The 23123-nt window shown below is 46.7% G+C and overlaps 1 protein-coding gene across 1 annotated transcript in view; it reads left to right on the top strand.

Moving 5' to 3' along the window:
- SIAH3 (siah E3 ubiquitin protein ligase family member 3) overlaps positions 1–20573 on the top strand; it is a 66080-nt gene extending 45507 nt beyond the window's left edge. The window contains exon 2 of the mRNA XM_036250644.1: positions 19905–20573. Coding sequence (XP_036106537.1) covers positions 19905–20573 — 669 coding nt within the window. The remainder of the gene's footprint in view (positions 1–19904) is intronic.
- The last annotated feature ends 2550 nt before the right edge of the window (positions 20574–23123 follow it).

Below are 23123 nucleotides of genomic sequence, written 5' to 3'. Positions count from 1 at the left end.
TTCTGAGATTACTTTTGTTAATTCATCTCTTCTAGAGAAAGTAGACATATATTTGCATAGGCTGAAGCAAAATCGTGTTTTATAATTTCTACAAATTTCCTCTCTGATTCTCATTTCATATTTCCACACTGTCCTTTAATAACGACTCAAATTGTTCTTCTGGGTAAAGGAGACCTCTGCGTGTCCCACTTTTGCACATTAGGCCCAGTGGAACCATTTCAACGTGAAACAAAAAGTTAGATCCTGCACACTGAGCCCAGATTTCCCATGCAGGACCCTTGGCACAGGGTTCACCTCAGCAAATGCTATCAACCAGGTGACAAATGTATCTGACCTTACCTGTATTCAAAATTACCTAAGACACCAGCTATGAAAAGCACTTAAAAAAATTTTCTTTTTCTTATTAATTTTAGAGAGAGAGGAGGTGAGAGGAAGAGAGAGATAGAAACATCGATGAGAGAGAATATCAATTGGCCGCCTCCTGCATGCCCCCCACTGGAGATTGAGCCCACAACCTGGGCATGTGTCTTGACTGGGAATCGAACAGGCGACCTCCTGGTGCATGGGTCAATGCTCAACCACTGAGCCACACCGGCCACTTTTTAAAATGGTAGTGATGGTTCAGGGTAATAGCTCTTGACAAGAGAGAGCATAAGAATGAAAAACGTAATGTGTCATTAAGTATCTGTTGAGCCCCTGTGTGAAAGGCTTTAAACACACACATTTCCATTGTAATTTTTACTCAGTCCTATTAGAAGGGATATCACATTCAACGGAGCTTATATATCATGTTCATATATCCAGGATACCAAACCAATCAAAAGTGTGAAAACTCATCGCACTCCCCACCCCAGTCTTGCCTTTAAAGCACTCGGTAATCTGGTTACACTGTTCCAACCCAGGCTTGTTTCTCAATATTCTGCGAGGCCTCAGCAGTCCATGAAAAGACTTGTTCCTTGCCATGCTCAAGCTGCTCCCCATCCTCCACGAGTGCTCTCCTCTCACCCCCCACTACCCTGCTCTCATCCATGGTTTCTGAACCATTTCAAGGGTCACCCCTGCACAAGCCTTTTCCTACGACACAAGCCATTTGCTATCGAAGGGAAGGCAGCCTGCTTACTCCATGCCCCCTTTTATTTCAGAAACATATGGCTTCACATATGGCAGGTGCTGTTGAGCTTTCTGGTGGACATAATAGCAATGTCGATGGTCACATAGTGTCCACATATTCTTGCTGCCCTACAGGCATTTGCTGATTGACAAGGATCCTGGGGGAGGGTGGTGGCCCTGAGCCTGCTCTCAAAAGTGAACACAGGCAGAATCTGCCCTTCTCGTGGGATATGGAAGTGAGTTCCCATCCCCCTCCCTGCCGTGGACAGAGTGCCAGGAGAGGTCACCTGCAAAGAGGATGTTCTACCTCATTACCAATTCAGTCCTCGTGGAAGCCCTTGCCAGGGCCCTTAATTTCTTGTGTTAAAACAACAAACGAGGTGACCCAGCACAATCTCTAATAGGTAGCATGGGTCAACAATTATTCATTTGTACTAGTGCTTTTTGCATGACGGCTGAGATGAAAATTTTCCTCTTCCTGGCAAGAGCTATAAATTAGTTTTATGCTACTGTTAACCCCAGAGGCAAAAAAGGGGAAAGGATGGGAAGCGGGGGAGGGTCAGGGAATAAGGCCTGACCGCTTCCAGCCACACAGCTCCTTCCAGGACCCATGCACAGGGAGGGGGGGCAACAGAACAATGGATCGGCCCCCGAGAAACTGATGCAGAGACTGAGATGAGACAGTGAACTCTTGAAAACCTGAACTGAATCTTAGTTTCCGTTTTATCCTCACTATCTAGCAGGTTTGCCAAATAAGTTAACTAATAAATAATTGGATGCATACAAGTGTGTCTCTTAGTCATATTTGAATGACACCAGTTACACCACATCCATGTGAGTTCTCTTTGAGTTCTCCAAGGCCAACGGAACCAATAAAAACATGATGTCAATCTACACTTTTTTCACATGTATTGTTCCATAAACTATTTATTACGTGGGAAAAGCAGCTCACAAGACTATACATATAATACTTAGGTACTTATGGTCAAATGGCACAGAGAAAAGTACACACCGAAATGTTAATAATGGTCCTGTCAGAATAACGGCATCCTGAATTTTCTATTCTATTCTTTATACTACGCAGAATTTTCTCTAAAAAAAAAAAAATTGTGGCCCTGGCCGGTTTGGCTCAGCGGTTAGAGCATCGGCCTGCGGTCCTGAGAGACCCGGGTTCGGTTCCCGCTAGGGGCGCGTACTTCGGTTGCAGTTTGTCCCCGGCCCTGGTTGGTCGTGCGGGTGGCAGCCACTCGATGTGTCCCTTCACATCGATGTTTCTCTCTCTCTCTCTGTTCCTCTCTCTCCCTCCCACTCTACCTGAACAAAAAATGGAAAAATGTCCTCTGGTGAGGATAAAAAAAAAAAAATTTGTGATGAAGTACATTTCTTTCTAATCAGAAAAAAGAAATTTTTTAAAAAAGTTTTACATCATCAGCTCACAGTTATCTGTGCTAGAAAGGAAGAACAGTGGTGTAGATCATCTAGAAGATGGGGAATCACCCATGCTTGACTTTGGAATATGCTCTACACATTTTCCCCCAAAGATTTATCTTCCTAATTATGCTTTGCTCTATATACTTAATATTAGGATTAGTTCTAACTCCCTGAGCTCCTTGCCAGCTAATGAGCTGAACTGGATGGCAGGGAAAATCAGCTTGGAATGAAATGAAGTACGAGCTGCAGGTGATCCACAGGCAGATCGCTGCGCTCTGGCTGCACACAGAGGAGGCAGGCAGCTCTGGGGGGCTCAGTTCCTGTGTTCTAAAGCCAGACTCCTAAGGAGCGAAATGTAGCTCCACCACTGCTCACCCTGAGGTCTTGAAAAAGACCCTCATCCTTTCTGCACCCTAGTTTTCCTGCATACAAATTGCTAGTGATAATAGTCTCTGCCTCCTGGAGCCCGGAGGAAGATTAAATGAGATGATGCGTGTAATGTGCTTGGCATAGGCCCTCAGCAGGTGTCAGTCAGGACAATTATGTTTATGTCCTTTCATGATTTGTATACATATAATACTTTCTTCCAAAACTATTTAAAACACCTTTTAACCTCTTCCTCATATCCTCTAGGAACAAAGCAAGTACCATCATTCCCATTTTACAGGCATGGAAACTAAGGCGTGGAAAAGTAAAAGGAGTTGTTCTCGGTTTTGTAAGGTGTGGAAGAACTGTGAGCACATCTCAGGTCTCCGTGAGTCTTCATTGCCGTGTGCCTTGCTCTCCCCCATCACACATGGTCAGATTTGACTGCCGATGCCTCAGTTTTCTTTCTTAGCACAGGAAACTTAAGTTCAACCTGAGGTGTATCCATACCCACTTATGAAGATTAGCTAGGGAGTTACTGTTAAGTGCTTGGCCAAGATCAAATATGAAGGAAATGCCAAGTTCTGGTCATGAGGAATTGAAAGCCTCCCATTCATTTGGAGCCCTTGTGATGAAGCTGGTGCATTAGCAGAGCTGGGATTGTCCTTTCTGTGTTTTATGGAGGAAGGCTTGCTTCCAGAATATTCTCTGATATCAACTTCAGGGGAGAATTTTTGGCAGCTGTGGAATGGGGGTAGGTATGAAGAGAAAGATAAAGTCCTTCCAAACTCCCTTTCCTTTACAGGTAATTTATACAGAAATTAGACCCTTAAAGTGGGTTCTAGTTCCTGCCGCGCCTCCCATCCAAGATACCTTCCCTCTCCTTCCTCCACTCCTGTTGGGTCTGAGGTTGAAATAAGAAACTCAGAAAGGATGGGGCAGTTTGTACTCAGGCCTCTGCAAGACACTGGACAGGTTACCACCCTGATCATTCTCCCACAATCCCTTCCTGATGCCTGAAAGCATTTTCTCCCCTGCTAGAAACGTCAGGTCTGAGGTGAGCAGGGCCATGCTTGCCTTGTTCTCCATTCAATCCCCAGCATCTCTCATAGTCACTGCTCAATACATGTTAGCTGAATGAATTAATGAGTGGGTGAATGCGTGAACAAATTCACTGTGTAACAGCAGAATGGTATAAAAATCAATGGACACTACTGAGGAGGGTGATATTTGTTTGTTTGTGTATTATTACTACTTAAAACTAACAGGAGGAAGCTACTTCTAAATTCTGAACATGAAAACCCAATTAAACTAAATAGTTAGAGATTATGGACAGCCATTAAAATGGAGACTTTATTAATTAAAGCTAAGCTCTCTCCTTAAAAAAAAAAAAGAATTTAAATACTATTAAAAAAAAGAAGAAGAAGATAAACCAATTTCCCATTCTGTACTTAAAAGTACCTTCGGAGCTTTGCTTCTCCCCATCCCTCCCGAGAGGCCGGTCTGCATTCAGAGCTCTGTCTGGGCATGAGGACTCCGCACGACGGACAAGTCAAGTTGATATCTTGCAGATCAGGGCAGCCTTCTGTTATTGAAGTACTTTAAAACCTGCAAAGAGAGGAGGTTGTAAAACAATCAGAGAGGTAAGGAGGATGCCTGAGGTCATTAAGAACCGAATGTCTGATTCCAAAAGGGACACCTAGGAGGATGTAAGTGGGTGGGGAAGATCTGGTTGAGTCCCCCTTGATTCTCAAAATGTGGTCTGTGGCCGAGCAGCTTGGGCATCCCTGGAGCTGGTCAAGGATGCAGAATCTCAGCCCCGCCCCACGCCTGCTGAGTCAGGCTGCCTTGTCACAAGATGCCAGGTAACTCGTGTGCACACTGCTGTGTCTGAGGCTCAGGTTCAGCCCTCTCAGTGGCAAAGTGAAAAAAGAGTTTTGCTGCTTGTGAAATTCCAAGAGCTGCAATGGGAGATTTACGCAAGTTCAGGGCATAAAATCAGCACTTCAGAGCAGACAAAGCTTTGCACATGCCTTCTCTTCTGCAACACTCCCCAGAGCACAGGGCACAGCAGAGAGAGGGAGCAAGGGCAGGCACTGGTGTGATCCTAGAAGTGACCCAAGCGGCAGGCGCTGTGCGGGCTGCACCCATCCTAGCCTGCCGATGGCTGAGCCTGGGAAGTTAATCTCCTTCCCTTGGGCCAGTTTGAGATCTTATAGAAAGTGAGCATCCTCCAATGAGGGAAATGTGAACAAAACAGGACCAATGTTGAAATGTAGCCGTGGTGAATTCTGGAAAGAAATATACTTACTGACACAATTTCAATTGCCTTAAAGTACATTGGGCTAATTATCTTAGCAGACACTAATAAACATGTTCCTTAGAGACACACAGTGACTGTTAATAACTTGAAGATGAATATTGGATGAATGAGTTATTAGGGACTGGCCAGCCAGCTAACCTCCTAAGCCCAAGGGGTAGCAATTCTCCTTCTTCCCATAGCTTCCCCCCAAGCCTAAGGTTTTTATTAAATATGTACTCAGTGACTGGGAAAGCTTTAAAGCAAATAAAACACCTGCCCCCACCTCACTTATGGGGATTTACTCAGAGCTGTCAGCAGCTCTTCACAGCGGCGCTGTAAAGAAAGAAGGAGCCATTTATTCAGCCAGACTTGCACGTAAGTTAGGGGTTAGCCTCCTGTAACCCCTTGGCATGCCGTGGCACTGGTTCCAGTCCTTAGCGCCTAATCTAGTCTCAGAGAGGAGCCTCCTGCCCCGAGAACCAAAGGCCTGCACCATTCCGGCATGGCTGTGAGTACCTTCCCTGCCTTTCACCTGGTCTCCCTGGAGTGTTAGCCATGACCCCCTTTTATGTTCGTGTGACTCTTCCTCTCCCTGGATATCCAGGGCTTGTCCCTGTTGTGACTATCATTCCCAACCTCCAGGGCCCCTAGTTATTGGCATCACAGGCAACCAGATCAATAAGTGGCCAAATGAGCACATGTGAAAATGAAAGATGCTTTGTAGGGTTCTTCCTTAAGTCTCGTACAATATGCTCATTTAATAGTGATCTGGAGTCAATGGCCACACATATCCACTCCCTTTTTTCTTTCTTTCTCTTTTTATGTGTAGCGTGCAGTGAAGGGCACACATCTTTAGTGTATTATTCCACGAATATACATATATGTGTATATGTGTAGGTATATCCATATAACCACCACTAAATCAACAGTTAAATATTTCTGGCCCACCAGAGGCTCCCTCCTGTCCCTTCCCAGTCATATGCCCTCACACAAAGACAACCACTGTGCAAACTTCTGTCACCATTACATGTGTTTGAACTTCATAAAAATAGAATTAAGTATACACTCTTCTGTGTCTAGCTTTTCTTTATTCAACATGTTTTTGAAATGTATCCATGTTACTGTGTGTAGAAGTAGTTCATTGTTATAGCTGTGTAGCATTTCATTGTGTGACTATACTACACAGTATCCATCTAAAGAACATTTAGGTGGTTTTTAGATTTTGGGGTATCACGATTTAATCCTTCTATAAATATTCATGTATATGGGTGTTGTTTTTTTAATTTCATAGTGTCCATCTGTTGAATTTACACTATACAGAGTACAATATGCTCATTTAATAGTGATCTGGAGACAATGGCCACACATCCACTCCCCCCACTCCCTTTTTTCGGTGTTGAATGTAACTATTCAACTATATAGTTACATGTTGTTGAATGTAACTATATAGAGTGTGATATTTTACTCTATTTGCAGGCTCATTCCAGTTTCATGGATACCAGTGAAGAACATGAGACTCCTGGGTCAGAGATGAAGGGCAGTTTCTTACCTCAGCAATAGCAGCAACCAGAGTATTTGCATTTTTGCACCTGCTCCTTGAGACCCAATTCACACTGAGTAATACATATAGAGCTGGATGATGTCTGCACACAGTAGGTTGCATTACAAAAGTTTAGGGAGTCCAAAACTTTTATAATGGACAGTAAGCATATCTGCCCTTAACTCTGGAGGTAGATAAGATCTCTGTGTTCCAAGGCTGTTAGAAAATCTGTCTTTTATTCCAGAGGGAGATATTATCTCTATATTTCAAGGCTGTTCTCTATTCAAACATCCTTGAAAAGATAGTATGGAACAAAGACATTCAATGCCTTGCTTGCAAGATGGACAGAAATGCAAGAGCCCCGTGGAGACTTGTTTCCCGACAGATGTAAGCCCAGGAGTGGAATCACTGAGTCTAAAGGAAACTCATTTTAAGGCTACAGAAAGTACGAGGTGGTTCTGAAACAAGGAGAGCTGGTCTTAGGGGAAGGTGCTACCCGTGCAATGTCGTCCACCATGGTGAGAGGCCTGCAGGGTAGATGCTCGCTGGAAGAGAAAGGACTGTCCTGGTGGGGATGCTGGGAGGGCCAATGGCCAGACCGGCTCATAGGATTGGCTAAATTTTCTAGCAGCACTGCACTGACCAAAATGCTAGTAAATGAAAATGACAACGATGATAATAATGACAGTGATAGCAATCACTTCTTGAGTACCACCTATGTTCCAGGCACTAAGCTAGGTTCTTTGCATATATTAATTACACTGTACATTGCAATTAGCATCTGCTAGCCAGTGATGAAATGGAAACAGTCAATAAAAGGCTTTTTGCTAGTGAAACATTGGTCCTGAGTGAGGCTGTCAGGGAGCTCTAACGGAGACTTGGAAGGGCGTTGTTGTTTCTGTGATTCCATTCAACTTCAATAGAAGCTTAGAAATAATGTAGGGTGAATTTCCTTAGCTGACATCTCAATCAGCTAGTTATTAAATAACAAAAATCATACAATAGTGATGATAATGAAGATGATGATGGTATCTTACTCTGGGCTAGGTGTTATACAATGTACTTTGTATCTCATTCAATCCTCACTTCAACCCTGTGAGACATTACAATTCCCATTTTGTAGGTGAAGAAACTGAAGCACAGAGAGGATAGTTCACAGTCCCAGAGCTTTTAGTAGCAAAACTAGGATTTCTAGCCAAGCGTGTCTGACTTCACATGAATTTTCTTCCTATTTTGCAGCACTGTCTTTCCATCTCCCCTTGGCCTAACGGCACATTCCCTATTTTAAGGACATGCTTATAGGAAGGTTTAATTTGCTAAAGAGGATTACTGAGAATTAAGTCTGTTGGTAGAGGGTCTTTTGTGTGAAATGACCTGGTCCTCTGCTCTCTGGTATGATCACATGGGTGTTAGTTGATATCCCCAGAAAGACTAGACCACAGCCATGCTTCTGTCGACCCCGTGTTTCCTGACAGTGAGGCCATTCCCAGCTTCACTCGTCTAGGTCAGAGGCAAGTCCTCAGGAGGAAACAGACACACCCGGGACCAGGGACACACATGAATGGATACCGCTCTCCATTGCCTACCTGGTTCCCTACTGACACCGCAGTGCCATGGTGGCAGCCGGCAGGCTGTGAGAAGCCCTCCCCATCAGAGATGCCCAAACTCCGACGGAGACATCGGGGGAGGAGGAATGGGAATAGTCACATCAACATTCCAGTGGCAGGCACCTTTGCTCAGGTCCTCTGAGATGTAAAAGTTGGAGATCCAGAGGGATTTATCCATTCATTCCATATAAAAAATGTATTGAGCTTTTTTTTTTGGTACCAGATAATGTGCTAGAGACAGCATTGAACATAACCAGGTTCCTATTCCCAAGAAACTTCCATTGCAGTAGGGAAGACAGTGAACAGAAAAATAAATGCCCTACACTCTATATTCATATAAAATAATTACACTCAGTAGTCCTCCCTTACCATGGTCTCACTTTCTGTGGTTTCAGTTATCCATGGTCAACCATGGTCTGAAAATACTAAATGGGAAATTCCAGACATTTTGAAGGAGAGAGACAGAGGCCACATTTATATAACTTTTATTACAGTATATTATTATAATTGTTCTGTTTTATTATTGTTAATCTTTTACTGTACCTAATTTTTAAATTAAAACTTCAGCATAGGTAGGTATGTACAGGAAAACAGTATATATAGGGCTCAGTACTGGCCTTGACTCCAGGCATACAGTGGAGACCTTGGAACATAGCCCTGGTAGATGAGGGACCACTTTAGTACTGATAGCTGCTAGGAAATGAAATAAAGCAGGGTAAGGGGATTGAGAGGCTTTGATTTTCAAATAGGTATGAGAAGGACAGCGTCATACTGAAGGTGACTGCAGAGCAGAGCCATGAACAAGGTGTGAGAATGAGCCCCCTGGCTACCTGGGAGTGCCAGAGCAGAGGAGTGCAGTGCAAAGGCCCTGTGGCAGGTGGAAGCAGCAGTTCAAAGAATAGCACGTGGTCAATGTGCTGAGAGCAGAGTGAGTGAGGGAGTGTGGGGGAAAAACAGACGAAGCCAGAGCATTAGCTGGGCTCAGAGTATGTTGGTTCTTAATGGCCATAATAGGGCATTTGGGTTTCATTCTGAATGTGGTGGAAAACCATTAACTCTTAAGTGAGAAAAGGCAAGAATGGACATGGGAAGACTCATGTATTTGTTTCTTAAGGCTGCCATATAAACTACCACAGACCTGGTGTCCCAAAATAACAGAAATGTATTCTCACACAGTTCTAGAGGCCAAAAGTCCAAAATCAAGGTGTTGGCGTGTGCGTGTCCCCTCTGCAGGCTCCGGGGAGGATTCTTCCTTGCTGCTGCTTCCTCTGGCAGCTCCCGGCATTCCTTGGCTTGTGGCCACATTCCTCCAGTCTCTACCACTGTCTTCATTGGCCTTTTCCTCTGTGTCTTCTCCTCTTTAGTCTCTTTTAGAACATTGTCATTGGGTTTAGGGCCCATCTGGATAATCCAGGAGGCTACTGCAGTAGTCAAGAAAAGTGGTAAGAATGACTTGCTCTTGGTGGTTGCAGTCAGATGCTGAGAAGTGCTTAGACTCTGTTGGGGTGACAAGTCAATAGGAAGAGTCATTTGTTCAGCCTGTCCACAATATTTCTTGGGTACCTACCATGTTTCAAGCACTGCAGACACAGGGGAGACAGTGGGGAAGAAACAGATGCAGTGTTTACGCACCTGGGCCTCACATCCTGGTCCAGCAGGAAAACTGGACGTGATATAAGTGTGTTGCATATTATGAAGGAAACATGTAACAGACATACCCCACCTAGTCAGTGTGAGAAACACCCTAGGAGGACTACAATTTAACCAAGCCAAACGGTGCTCTGGGTCGTAGGGGATAGGGAGGTAGAGAGTTCTGGCAGAAAGAGCTGAATTTGTGGAGTTCTTGGTCATGATGTCTTTAAAGAACCAGACCAACAAATGTGGCGTGTGGCCTTGAGCAGCCTGGCTGTCAGAATGTCTCAGACCACCCAGGCACCTCTTCCTGTTCATAGTCTGCTAACACATCTGAAGTTTGCATTTGCATAAGGAACCATTTTTAGCAAACCAGCCGTCTGAGGTTACAGCTCTGGCTCCTGCCACAGTGTTACTTGTTACTTGAGCAATACAGTCCTGTTGCCCACAACCTGAGGTTGTCCAGGTTGGCCGAGGCTGTGCTCCCAGCACACTAGGCACAGCTCCTTCCAGTCACCCGCCATGGTCCTGAAGCCGTCCTGTGAAAATTATCATAGTTAATAGGTCTTCAATTAATTAAATTTATCCTTCAAACTGCTCATACAGTCACTGGGTTTCACTTGCCAATTGCAAATATAAAAATTTGACTACACACAAAATTGCTTTTAAGAAAAAAATATTTCATCTACAAGGTTCATAAAACCTATTAACATGCTTAAAACCTCAGAGATGAAAGGCAGAGCCAAGGAAAAAATGAAAATGGCACAGTATTCCTCTGTGTGGTTTGATTGCAGACGCCTCTAACATTTGCAGGGCACACGGCAAAAGTGAAAATGGAGGTCCATATACTGTATGTCTAAATCCTTACAAGTAAAAATCAAGATAAGAGACTCAAAATATGGTACCTTCTTGCCTTAAACATTATCTCTTCATAATGATCTGGATGGTCACAGCCCCCAGCCAGTGATATGTTTCACTTTTTTCCAAATGAGGCATAATCCTACCCTGTGATGAACCTCATGCAAGGGCCAATGGACATTGCAGGGTACACATCCAGGCTCTGCTCACAGCCCCCCCAAATAGTCACCTATTGGCCGTACCTCACACCTAATGGCTCGCCTTCTGGATATTGGATCCCATAACTGCACAGGCTACAGGAAACTGACTCATAGCCATTGTGTAGTAAATTCCAGGACCCCAGATATCTGGAGCGCTGTCTAAAAGGGCCAGTTCAGGGGCTCTTGGTGGGCACAACTCATTAGCACCTCACCTCCTAGGGAGGGGTATAGCTGGAGGAGGGCCAATCATCTTTGTTTGAAGTTACTTCATGGTGATTGTTAACAGAAAATGAATAAGAAAGAATGGATACATCCAGCTTTTTGTTGGATAATGGGCCTGTCATGCATGTGTGGGAAGAGAAAGTAGGTTTATTTAGATCAGTCTAGGAGGTAGACAGATGATCTGGGTTGATCCAACAGACTGAGCTTCCCAAACAACTTCTAAGAGGCAGTCTGCTATTGATAAAGGGAATACCTGAGGCTTAGAGTAATCTCTGCAACAAGTAAAAGCAAAAAAAGTACCTCTCTGGCATGAAAAGTTTCTCCTTCAAAGCTTTTATTTGACTTCTCATGATGGCAACTAAGTCTGCATGTGCGCCTCCTCCTAGTCAAAGCCCAGTGCATATTCTGCGTTTCGTTACTGTTGGGTTCTGGTTGAGGAGCTGCCAGGAAACTTCCTGATGAGCCCACAGCTGTAGAATGACATGGACACACACACACACACACACACACACACACACACACACACACTTCCATAGAAGCTAAAAAGGAAAGAGCCTCCAAATAAAGACAGCCCTTCAGTGGATATGGTCTAGAACAGGGTTCCATCTATAAATCATTCATTCATTCATTCAGACAACAAATATTTACCAGAGTTTACTAGACCCCGGATACTGTGAAATGCTGAATTTGCCTATCACTGAACTAAGCACTGGGCAAACTAAACACAGCCCCTGCCTTCTATGACTTCTATCCTAGTTGAAGAGAGAAAGCCATGAACTAGTGATTACTAGTAATTTTCAATATAACTTGAAATAAGTAATGAACTGTATGGAAAGATCTAACTGCTGCTTGACTCAAGGGCAGGGAGAGAGGCAGGCAGCCTCCCTGTCATATAAGGGCTGATGGTCTCAAACAGACACTACCAGTCGGGACTGTGGCTGACCCACCTGAATTGAACTAGCATCATCCTCATATATGAAGCCATCACTAATGCATTAATGAGCGCTACAAATAGGTGCCATGCGTGTACTGTGTGTCGAGCACTGTGCTAGCAGTGAGGACATGTGAACAGTGGGTCCCCATCCGGAAGGTGCTCAGCCAGCAGGAAACCATTCACGTGTAAGTGAACTAACACTGGGCAGCCAAGGCCAGGATCCAGGAACTAAAGAAGGGCCCTGGGAGCTCAAGAACTAAGTCACAGTTTTTGTTTTCACAATGTCACCCACAGATTCCTTCCCAGACCCTCACATAGCCAGGGACTATATTCGTAAGATGACCAGCTTGGTTAGGAGGCTTTTGAGACCATAGTACCAATGTCTGTGTAGACATCTGTATGGATCCCTTTTTACAGCTTTTTACCAATGGACCTTGTTTTTAAAAAGTTTTATCCACCAAAATTTTTATTTTTCTCTTTTATCAGTAACACTCATTTCCCTCTTTTCTAATTAGTTAATACAGATGTGGCCCAAAATGCAAGGCTTCTGTGGAGAAAACTCAAGAAGGAAACCAATATCTCCTTACTCAGTTCACATAATTGTGATCAGCAGTGAAGAAGCTGTATATGCAGTGATAGATCACAGGCAAGGTTTTGATACCCTGAGAGATGACATCAAACTACCATAAGTCCTTAACTTAGTGGCCAAATACATCAATACTTAGGGAATAAGCTTCTGAGCCCATCCCCAAAGTAAAGAATCTCTGAAATAGTCGAACCAATCTTCGTAGCTTGAAAACTATAGATTTCATCAAAGAGAAATTTCTAGCATCTATTATGTTGATTAACAAACTACTGGTTACAGTCTGGGGGAAAAAAAATCTATTGGACGTGAAGGTGATCTGGCTGTGACATCGTCACTCTATGGATCGCCAGTGTTGATTCTGCTGAGCTGGCTGGCTAGGCGGGGTCCCCTCCCCCCTCATGGCTCCATGTACATCCCTCCCCAAGCTGCACGCAGAGGACAACCTTCCCCGCGGGGAAAGAGGGCCATCCTTCGGTCAAGTGTATAAAAGTGGCTGGAACCTCCAGGCAAGCTCTCAAGGTCCATTCGTAGAAGAATGTAGGGTCGTCCAGCTTCCAGGACTCCAGGTGCACCCAAATGAGGGGTTACATGTGGCAGTCTGCCTTGCTTTTTTTTATCCTCACCAGAGGACATTTTTGCACTTATCTTCAGATAGAGCGGGAGGGAGAGAGGGAGGAAGAGAGAGAGAGAAACATCCATGTGAGAGAGATACATTGACTGGCTGCCACCCACACGACCCCAACCAGGGCTGGGGACAAACTGCAACCGAGGTACGTGCCCTTAGCGGAACCGAACTCGGGTCTCTCTGGACCACAGGCCGACGCTCTAACCGCTGAGCCAAACCGGCCAGGGCAGGCTGGCTTTTTTTAAAGAAAAGTACTCAATTCACCAACGAAAACCTCTGTGGAAATGTTAATTAGCGGCATCTGGTGTGGATCAGAACTGTGGATGCTAATTGAGGTGATTGCCGTCCTTATCTCTGGAGTGTGGCTTTCCAAAAATGTTAGGTGATCACCTCAAATCGTGAATTCCTGATTAGGGAACTGACAGCCCCTGGAGGGTAGGTTAAAAATGTACACATTTATATCTCACTGTCTCCGCTAACGTAGTTTAAAGAATATTGAAGACGCCTCCTGCCGGCCGTGTGAAGACCTGGGGCAAAGGAGCGTGAGACGCACTCTCCAATGAGGCTGTTCCAGGCAGTGACAGCAGCACCATCGTTGTTTCTACCTCAGCTGATTTCTTACCTGTTTGGAAGCATTTGAGAGACCTCCTGGGTTTTGTGGGCACATGTGCAGTCAGGTTAGGTTTTGAGAAAGAGATGGGGAGCCTCCCCCCTGTTGCGCACTTTCCTGGAGTGGCCTTCACCCTTGACTGTCCTTCCCAGAAACCTTGAGAATTTTTCTAACACTACAGAGTGGGACCTGGGAGCAGTTACAATTATTCTCTCTTCTTAGTCAATCTGATTCCCAACTTGGTTCAGGCCTTGACTCTGTCCCCCTTCTCTGCCCCGAAGGTCACCCCACACACCTGCCCTCCCAGTGTCACAGCGTCGCTGTCTTCCCCTTCACAGCACTGACAGCCCTGCTGAATTAACTCGCACGAACAAGAGCCTGAGCAAACTCAGAGCAAGTGCCCTCTGTCTGAAATCGGGTACAAAACCCTCCTTCAACTGAAATGCATTAGCGTGGCCACGTTCCTGCAAACCCGTGGAAGGGCAAAGCCTCCCCGAGTACAGGCAGCAGACGCTGGAGAAAAGGCGTGTGGTTGTCCAGGGGCAGGTTTCGCCTTTGGACACCAGGATTTGGGGGGATAGCCTTTACCAACCACGGGAGTGTAGCTGATCAAATTAAGAAAGCATTTTCAAATTCAATTACACCCTCAGTGGAAATGGTCTCACTAATGCTTGGGGAAAGAATTATACGCAGTCCATAAAGCCTAACATTTTTAAACCCAATCTTGCTCAATATTCTAAAGGTTAATTCAAGATCTTTCTTCCAAATGGAAAGTTAAATACAGCCAATGGAAGGAAGGCATCTGCGGACTGCCAGGGTTTATCAGTCTGGAAGAGTTCATTAGTTTTAATTAGCATAATCACTAATGTTGCACTAACAGTTTAGTGAAGGAAAGTAATTACTCACACATCCACTGTATTAGATGGAAAGATTAGAATTCATTTTCCAAAAACGATTAGCATTTTGCCAATTAAAAGAATTTCTTCTCCCTGCCAGCAGCCCAGTGACCTCGCTCACCCAAAGATCATTTAAATGAAACATATTTAGCATCAGAAACTAGAGCAGGAAGAATAAAAGAATAAGGCTGTTTTTATTAGTGCGGTTCTCCGGTTCTCTGAGTTCACAACATCTCGCTCTGTTTGCACAGCCATTCGCTTCTGTCCATTTAGATAACGCTCCCGGCCGCTTCGTTACCCCACAGCAATGAAAAAGGGAAAAGACCAGTGGAATATGAGGCCACAAGGGAACAGTGGGAGAGTCGAGGTGCATGACCAATAGTTGAACTAGTGTGGGGACTCGGTGGCTGGCCCCATCCTAAGCACCAGCTGAGAACAGGCTCTGCTGGTGCTGCCTGCAGGAGCTCCCTAATGCATAAAGTTGTCTCTCTTGGCCCCACTACTGACTTCTACTAAGGACTGGGTGCCACCTTGGTGCCTCAGCTCAACTTACAAGTCTTGGGCAATACGGTCCGACTACTCTCCAGCACCGTGACCTACCTCCTGTCCATCTCCATCAGATCCTCCATCTACCAGCCACTTGGAAATGATCATTTCTTAACTATCCCATGTTCTTTTATACCCAGTTCCTTCTAACCTGCTACTTACCTTGTCAGCAAATCTTCTGCCTGTTGTGTTCGAGCACCCATGCTCACGCTTAGCCCAGGGTAAATGTTACTTGGCACTGAAAAGCATAGCTACCTCCTCCATTTGTACTGTCAGATCCCACACTGCATCTTGCATTTTTGCATCCTATTATATTAAACATAATTATAGTGAGCTACTGAGGCAGGAACAAGGATCTTACTCTGCTCAGCATTTCTAGCCCGTTGTACATGGTAGGTGGTATATATACATTTGTCAAATGTCTTAGTGAATTGTAGGCATAGATCTTCCCTTCCCAACCCCTTCACCAGCCTCATCAAATCTCAGCCTAGGAAGACCCCCCTGGTCAGATCAGCGAACATCACAGAGGAAGGAATGGGAACATTTGCCTACAGGTGGGCATTCTCTCTTCACCTGTGCGCCTCACCCAGCACCACTCCAAAGGGAGCAGCCCTTGCTGAGTCATCTCTGGGCTCTAATTGGTTCAGCCAGTAGGAAACCCTGGCACATCAGGGAAGAAAGGGAGATCAAGGTATTTCTTTCCCACTTCCTCCCTGCTTTGATTTTACACCTCTGATGTCAGCCACACAGAACAGGATGGAGAAAATAGAAAAAGGATCTAAAAGAGGACATGTTGAAAGTAACTCGCCCAGAGATCGTTTCTGAGATGGCAATTTCAGAACGTTTGTCATCATGGGTGAGCTTTGGGACAAGAGGCCCAGGTCAAGTGCAATGTTGGGGTCTTCAGATCCTCACGTTGGCCTGTTCTTAGCCCAGAGTACTGCCCAGGCATGAAGATCAATTGACCAGGATAGACAAAAATAGACATGGACTGAGGCAGAAGGCCACCAAGTCTTTACCCAAAAGCACATCTAAATGGAAATGCAATTTCAATGTAATACTTGATGTGGTTTTAAAGCTGTTTGCCAGGCATTATTTCATCTGATTCCCTAATAACCCTTTGAGATAAATATTTTGCTGATGGGGAAACTGACTTAATCAAGACTGCTGGACAAGTAAACTGTGAAACAAGCCAGTCTGCGGACATCAGGGCTGTGATCTCCCAGTCTATGACCTGTAGCACCTTGACCTGTCTGGGCTCTGTTCCCAGCTGCACTCCTTATTTGCTGTGTGACTGCCCTTGGTCATGTGACTCACCCTCTCTGTATATCAGTTTCTTCATCAATAAGACAAGTACAATATGTTTCTTTTGTGATTGGTGTAAAGAATGAGAGAGAGGGGCCTCTCAGAGGCTGAGAGAACGGACTACATCTGGGCTTTCCATGAGAAGCCAAGACCAGATCCTCTTCAGCCCAGCAAAAGAGGTTGACCTTCTGCAGGGCCTGAGGCTGGTGGAAAGACCAGGGAGGGTTCCTCACACCTGGCCGGTGGGGGGTGAGCCCTGGGCTTGTACAATCCCAGTGACTAGGAGGAACCTTCCCACCCCCACCCTCACCCACTGACTAAATGATACATGCCACCAGCAGGCAGGTGGTAAGTAAGCCAGATTTTTATTTATTTTTATCGTTTTATTCTTTTATTACAGTTGGCATTCAACACTATTTGTATTAGTTTCAGATGTACAGCACAGTAGATAGTCATTCGTCTAGGTCAGAGATTCCAAGCCCCCGTGCCAAAAGAATTTTTAAAACACATGACACCTGACCATTTAGTCAGGATCATGACCTTTTTCCCTTAGATTGTCAAATTTAAAAAATGACAACAACCAACACAACAATAGCAATCTGTTGTGAATGAATCAAAATTATATCTATTTTTTAATCAGACTGGCAAAATATATATTTTTTGATGTGCCACAGAACTTTAGTAATTAGTTTATGTGCGCCCGAGATCGAGAAGGTTGAAAATCGCTGGTGTAGGTCACAGACGGTTCCTTCTGATCGTTCAAGCACCCACCCGGCTCCACAGGTAGTTATTTCAATATTCCTAACTATATTCCCCACACCTGTTTTGTAACCATGTAGAAGTACCATTTAGTCCTTAATCCCATCACCCTATTTTACCCAGCCCCCAACACCCCTCCCTTCTAGTAGTCATCAGTTTTTCTCTGTATCTACGAGTCTGTTTGGATTTTGTTCTCTGGATTCTACGTATAAATGATACCATGCAGGATTTGTCTTTCTCTGTCTGGCAGAACTAAGCTAGATTTCATTTTATTTTTTCTAAAGAAGGAAATTGATGTTTTCTGCAAAAGTTAAATGAAATAATTACACAAAAAATGCCTACCTTCCATAGTGCCTTACACTTAGTAAGTGCTACATACTTGTTTCTTCCCTATACTTAACACCAACGGGTAAGTGTTAGCAGGACCCTGGGCCACAGCCTGCTCCTTCGTGGGCCTGGTGGGTGGGCAGCGTGGGTGGCAGCAGACTGCCCAGCGGCTGCCTCCAGGGACGGGGGGAGCTGCCGTAGCTCACTCTGGGTCTGTGGCGGTCCCAAGGGGACTCGGAAACTGGCAGCTGGGCGAACAGCTTGAGAGCAGAGCTAGTCTGGTCCCCACTGGCCTGCAGGTCACCTCCATCACAGGGTGGCCTTCCCAGCACACTGTGTGTGTGTGTGTGTGTGTGTGTGTGTGTGTGTGTGTCCGCTGCACACCCTAATGAAAGGGAAGGTAGCCAGGCCTCAGCTGGTAGCCACACTGAGCCCAGGAGACAGAAACTCGGGCAGTAGTGGTGGTGAGTGGGAAAGAGACCTATGCCCTCTAGCCGTCAGCCTCTATGCACTAAAGCCAGGCGAGGAGGCCAGTGCCCAAAGGCACCTGAAGTCCAGAAAGGGCTTGGAGAGCTGGGACAGAGCAACAGTCTCCCTGAGGACAGCCCAGAGAGAAGCTGCCATGTGACGGCCTCCTGCCAGGAGCACCCACAGAGCGGCCACCTCCGTGAACAGCCTAGATCCTGCAGGCTAATTTTTTTAAAAAAGAACTTGAGGAATGGAGGAGGGAGCCGGAGGGGCGGATAACGGTGGAGGGGCTGCTGCTGTGCCCAGAGTTAGGAGGTGTGAAAACGAATCCCGGTCTTTCAGTTATCGTGTAACCTCAGGCACATTACTGTAGGGACCTGTTTCTTCATGAAAAATATGAATCACAGTCCTCCTGTCACAGGGAGGACCCTTGTGAAAACTGCAGTGAATCACATGCATACTGGTGCCTGTACTACCCACACCAAGAGACTTGGCACTGAGCGAGCCCGCGGCCGTACTCCCAGCACCTGCAGGGTGGGTCTGGCCATAGCAGGTGCTCAGCAACTTTACGGCTACCTGATCAGAAGGTGCTGTCACCGCTCCTGGTGTTGAAGGACATTTGTGGGGACACTGTCGTGAGGAACAAAAGGTTAGGACAGTCTCGGGGTGGAGGCAGCCTGGTGAGGACGCCCTGCAAAGGCCAGTGAGCCTGGAACAGAACAGAAATGTGCTCGGCGGGGCGAAGTCCCAGGAACCCCAGGTGAGGTTCCTCTCTGTGAACCTCAGCCCAGTTGCATATAACCAGCTCCGGGGGCCACCAGTTGCTTCAGCATCCAGGAAAGGGGCACCCAAAACAGCACAGTCCCCGACAGCACTGGAAGGACACATGGAAACTTACTGGACTTTGTTTTAAATATAAGGCAATGATAATATAGGGGGTCATCCACTGACCTCCAGTGCTTGCACAGAAACATCCACAGGGTCAAAAAAAGCAAAAACAAACTTTTTTGTTCTGTACAACTAATGACCATCATGGTGAAATTTTTTATTTGTTTGAGAATCTTATTAAAGAATCAGAAAGGCATGAATATTGCATTTCTTGGACTGAGTTTGCAGAATCTCAACCTCTCAAAGCATTCACCATGTTCCTCATTATTATTTTTAGACATTTTAAAAAATGTTTCATTCGATTTGGAAAATCTCTTCTTATAGGAGGAATCTTTTAAAGGAGCTTCTATTTTTTAATTGGGTAAATTTAGGTTCTATACTGAAATGAAATAACAGAAAGGACTTACAATGTTTCAGCATCTATAGTTGGCAAAACATTCAAAGAAATTATGTCTAAAAAGTATTTGTCAAAACAGATAACAAGTGTGGGCCAGGAGGCGGAGAAGCTGGAACCCTCTCACGATTCGATGGTGCTGCCACTTTGGAAATAGTCCAGCAGTTCTCAGTGTTAGAATAAAGTTGTCTCTGCCCGCACCAGAGAGTCTACTCCCAACACTCTGAACACCAGGGGAGTCCCAGCCAGGCTGGGAGACTGACTGCACCCCACTCACATTCTTCTCTTTGTCCTACAGTATGTGTCCAACTGTCGCACGGTCACTCAAAGCGCACCCGAGCAAGACAGCTGCCTCCATCACCACCTCGCCCACCACCGCCAGCACCACCGCTCCCACCGCCACCTTCGCCACCACGCCCACCCTCGGCTCCTCCACCACCAGGAGGCAGAGCTGCCTGCCCCTCAGGTGACCCCCTGCCTATGCCCCCTGTTCTCCTGTCAGTGGGAAGGCCACCTGGAGGTGGTGCTGTCCCACCTGCGGCAGATGCACAGGGTCGACATCCTCCAGGGAGCGGAGATGGTCTTCCTGGCCACGGACATGCACCTCCCTGCCCCGGCTGACTGGATCATCATGCACTCCTGCCTCGGCCACCACTTTCTGCTGGTGCTTAGGAAGCAGGAGAGGCATGAAGGGCACCCCCAGTTCTTTGCCACCATGATGCTGATTGGGACCCCCACCCAGGCCGACTGCTTCACCTACCGCCTGGAGCTCAACAGAAACCATCGGCGTCTCAAATGGGAGGCCACCCCCCGGTCCGTCCTCGAGTGTGTGGACTCCGTGATCACTGATGGGGACTGCCTCGTCCTCAACACCTCGCTGGCCCAGCTCTTCTCCGACAACGGCAACCTTGCCATCGGCATCGCTGTCACCGCCACGCAGGTCTGCCCCTCAGAGGTCGACCTGTGAACCCAGAGGCCCCCAGCGGCTCACACACGCCACCCCCACCGAGACCCCGCTGTGCCCTTCAGATCTCCAAATCCCAAGACTGCCCTCTCCTTTTATTCTTCTCCTTCCCTCCCCACCCTCTCCTTTCCTCCCTCTCTCCTTCCCTCCCTCCTTCCTTCCTTCCTTCCTTCCTTCCTTCCTTCCCTCCCTCCCTCCCTCCCTCCCTCTCCTCCTCCCTCCTCCTTCCCTCCCTCCCTCCCTCCCTCCCTCCCTCCCTCCCTCCCTCCCTCCTTCTTCCTTCCTTCCTTCCTTCCTTCCCTCCCTCCCTCCCTCCCTCCTTCCTTCCTTCCTTCCTTCCTTCCTTCCTTCCTTCCTTCCTTCCTTTCTTTTTTTGTCTCAGGTACTTAGTGGTATCTAGTATTTGTCTGCCTTGGGCATTACATTATGTAAACATCCTGTGATTCAAGATTTTGGTGTGATGTTTGTCCTGATTAGTGGGAATAGTTTTATAGAACATTTTTAATTAGATTCGATCAGAGTGGTTATTATTCACCACTCCTTCTTTATTCCCTTCTCCATGGTTTCCAAAATGAGCAAAAGCCACCAAGACCACAAAGCAGACTGTGAGGGTTGAAAAGAGACTTGGTGTCCAAACCACTTCTTCCTTCTCTTTCCAGTCTATTTCAGGGCGAGCTAATGGCAGCCTGAGAAAACAGCAGGCTGGGGAGGGAACTTGCCAGCTCAGAGACCTATTTCAGACCAAACAGACACAACCCCGGCACCTTCCCAGGACCCTTGGTCAGAGCTGTGCTGTCGGACGTGAGCAGGCGGAGTCTCCTCGGAGGCCGGGCCGCCGGGCTGGAGGCCGTCACACGGAGTCCTCTGGGCTGGCCCCCGGCTTGGGAAGGGGCAGATGTTGAACCCTGCTTGGCAGGTCGCCCTGGGCTTGCTCTCGGCTGTGCCGTCTTCTCCTGGTCTGGAACCAGAGTCCTCACGTTTTTGGTGCTTTCTTGAAAACCTCTTTGCCCTCCTTGGAGCAAGTAGTAAGAAATAATGAACAGGATGTGGGCAAGCGAAGCAGCTAAAAGAAAGCAAAGGATAAATGAATCTCCCACCTCCAGAAGGGTGTTCTCCTCAGAGTTTTATGATCGAGTTAAAACTCCTCAGCCCACTAGTATGGAGCACTGTTGCACCATGCAAAGAACCCACTGTGTTCTTGGTACCTTATACACCAGAAGCACGACTCACCATCAGACACAAGGACTTGGAGGCTGTGCCCGGACCCTCTGACCTGCAGGGCTGGCCCAGTCCCTCAGACACCCGGGAGGGTCCTCTTTCCTTTCCTCACTTTCTAAAGTGCTCTGAGGGCCCATCCGGCACACAGTTATCGCTGGTCAGTACGCACCGGGCACCCCGCTGCAGTGGGAATGACAATCCACGCTGCCCCTAGGTAGAGGCTTTCTCTTATGTGGTTGTCAGAACAATGTGTTGACATCTTGTGGAAACTTCTCATGTATTTGAAGAAAATAGTATATTTAGTCAACTGTGTCTCTTCTGTTCAAGGCTGAATATCTATAAGCCTTCCCAGGAGGCCCTCTTCTCTCTCCTTTTCGTCACTTTTGCTCTCCCCTCGGCCACTTTCCAGTCGCTAAGGAAGTATGGAGCCCAAGCCCCACGCAGTGCTCATTCGCCCCGAGCGGGCCTCGCGTCAGCAGCTGTCGCTCTGCTCCGTTCCCGCCCCTCGGCCTCCTTGGCTGGGCCCTGGCAGCCTCCAAGTGATACTCAGTTTCAGGCAGCTTGCCATGGCTGGTCATGAGCAATCCTTTCCCCGCCACAAGTAATCAACCCTGGAACACAACACCCTCTCCTTAATGACCAGGTAATCCTCTACCACCTGTGCTGCCGGCCCACACCCCAGCACCCAAAGGGTGGTGCCAATCAATAGGAGATTTAATGACGCAGCCCTCTCTAGTCACACGGTGGTTGCTGGGACCCTGGAGCTGAGGTTTCCTTCCTTAGAGCCGTAAGGGAGCCAATGAATATGTGTCACTGACTGAGGCGAACATCAGGTTGCAACCTTCTTTCTCTCAGCACAGTCAGAACATCCTACCAGGGCACCAGTGTCCCCCTCAAGCCACACGGATGGTCAGGTGAAGCTGGGCCCGTTGGTCAGCCCTGGGAGAGACGGGCTCCCCTGGCCCTTGCCTGGAACCTAAGCCCCTCCCAGGCTGCAAGTCTGTCCCCTCTGGAAGCCACAGGGCCTCCCCTGGTTTCTGGTGCTCATTAGCTTTGAGAGCATCTGGGTAGCATCACAGGTACCCAGATAAATAACCAAACAAAACCTCAACAAGAACATAACTCGTGTTCACAGAGCCTTGGGGTTCCTGCAAACATCACCTCTGCCTTCTTGTGCCAAGTTCCCTGAGCCGAACTGGGAATAACTTCACATTATTGTTCTTGCTCATGGATTGTATTATGAGTAAGTGATCCTAGATAGGAACTGATAGTTTTGGTTCCTAGAAACCCTTAGAATAAAGGGTAGAAATGCATTATTTTTGTCCATCTATGGTG

This window comes from Molossus molossus, unplaced genomic scaffold, assembly GCF_014108415.1.
Source record: "Molossus molossus isolate mMolMol1 unplaced genomic scaffold, mMolMol1.p scaffold_m16_p_9, whole genome shotgun sequence".
Classification (NCBI taxonomy): domain Eukaryota; kingdom Metazoa; phylum Chordata; class Mammalia; order Chiroptera; family Molossidae; genus Molossus; species Molossus molossus.
This window is presented reverse-complemented; position numbering and strand designations above follow the sequence as displayed.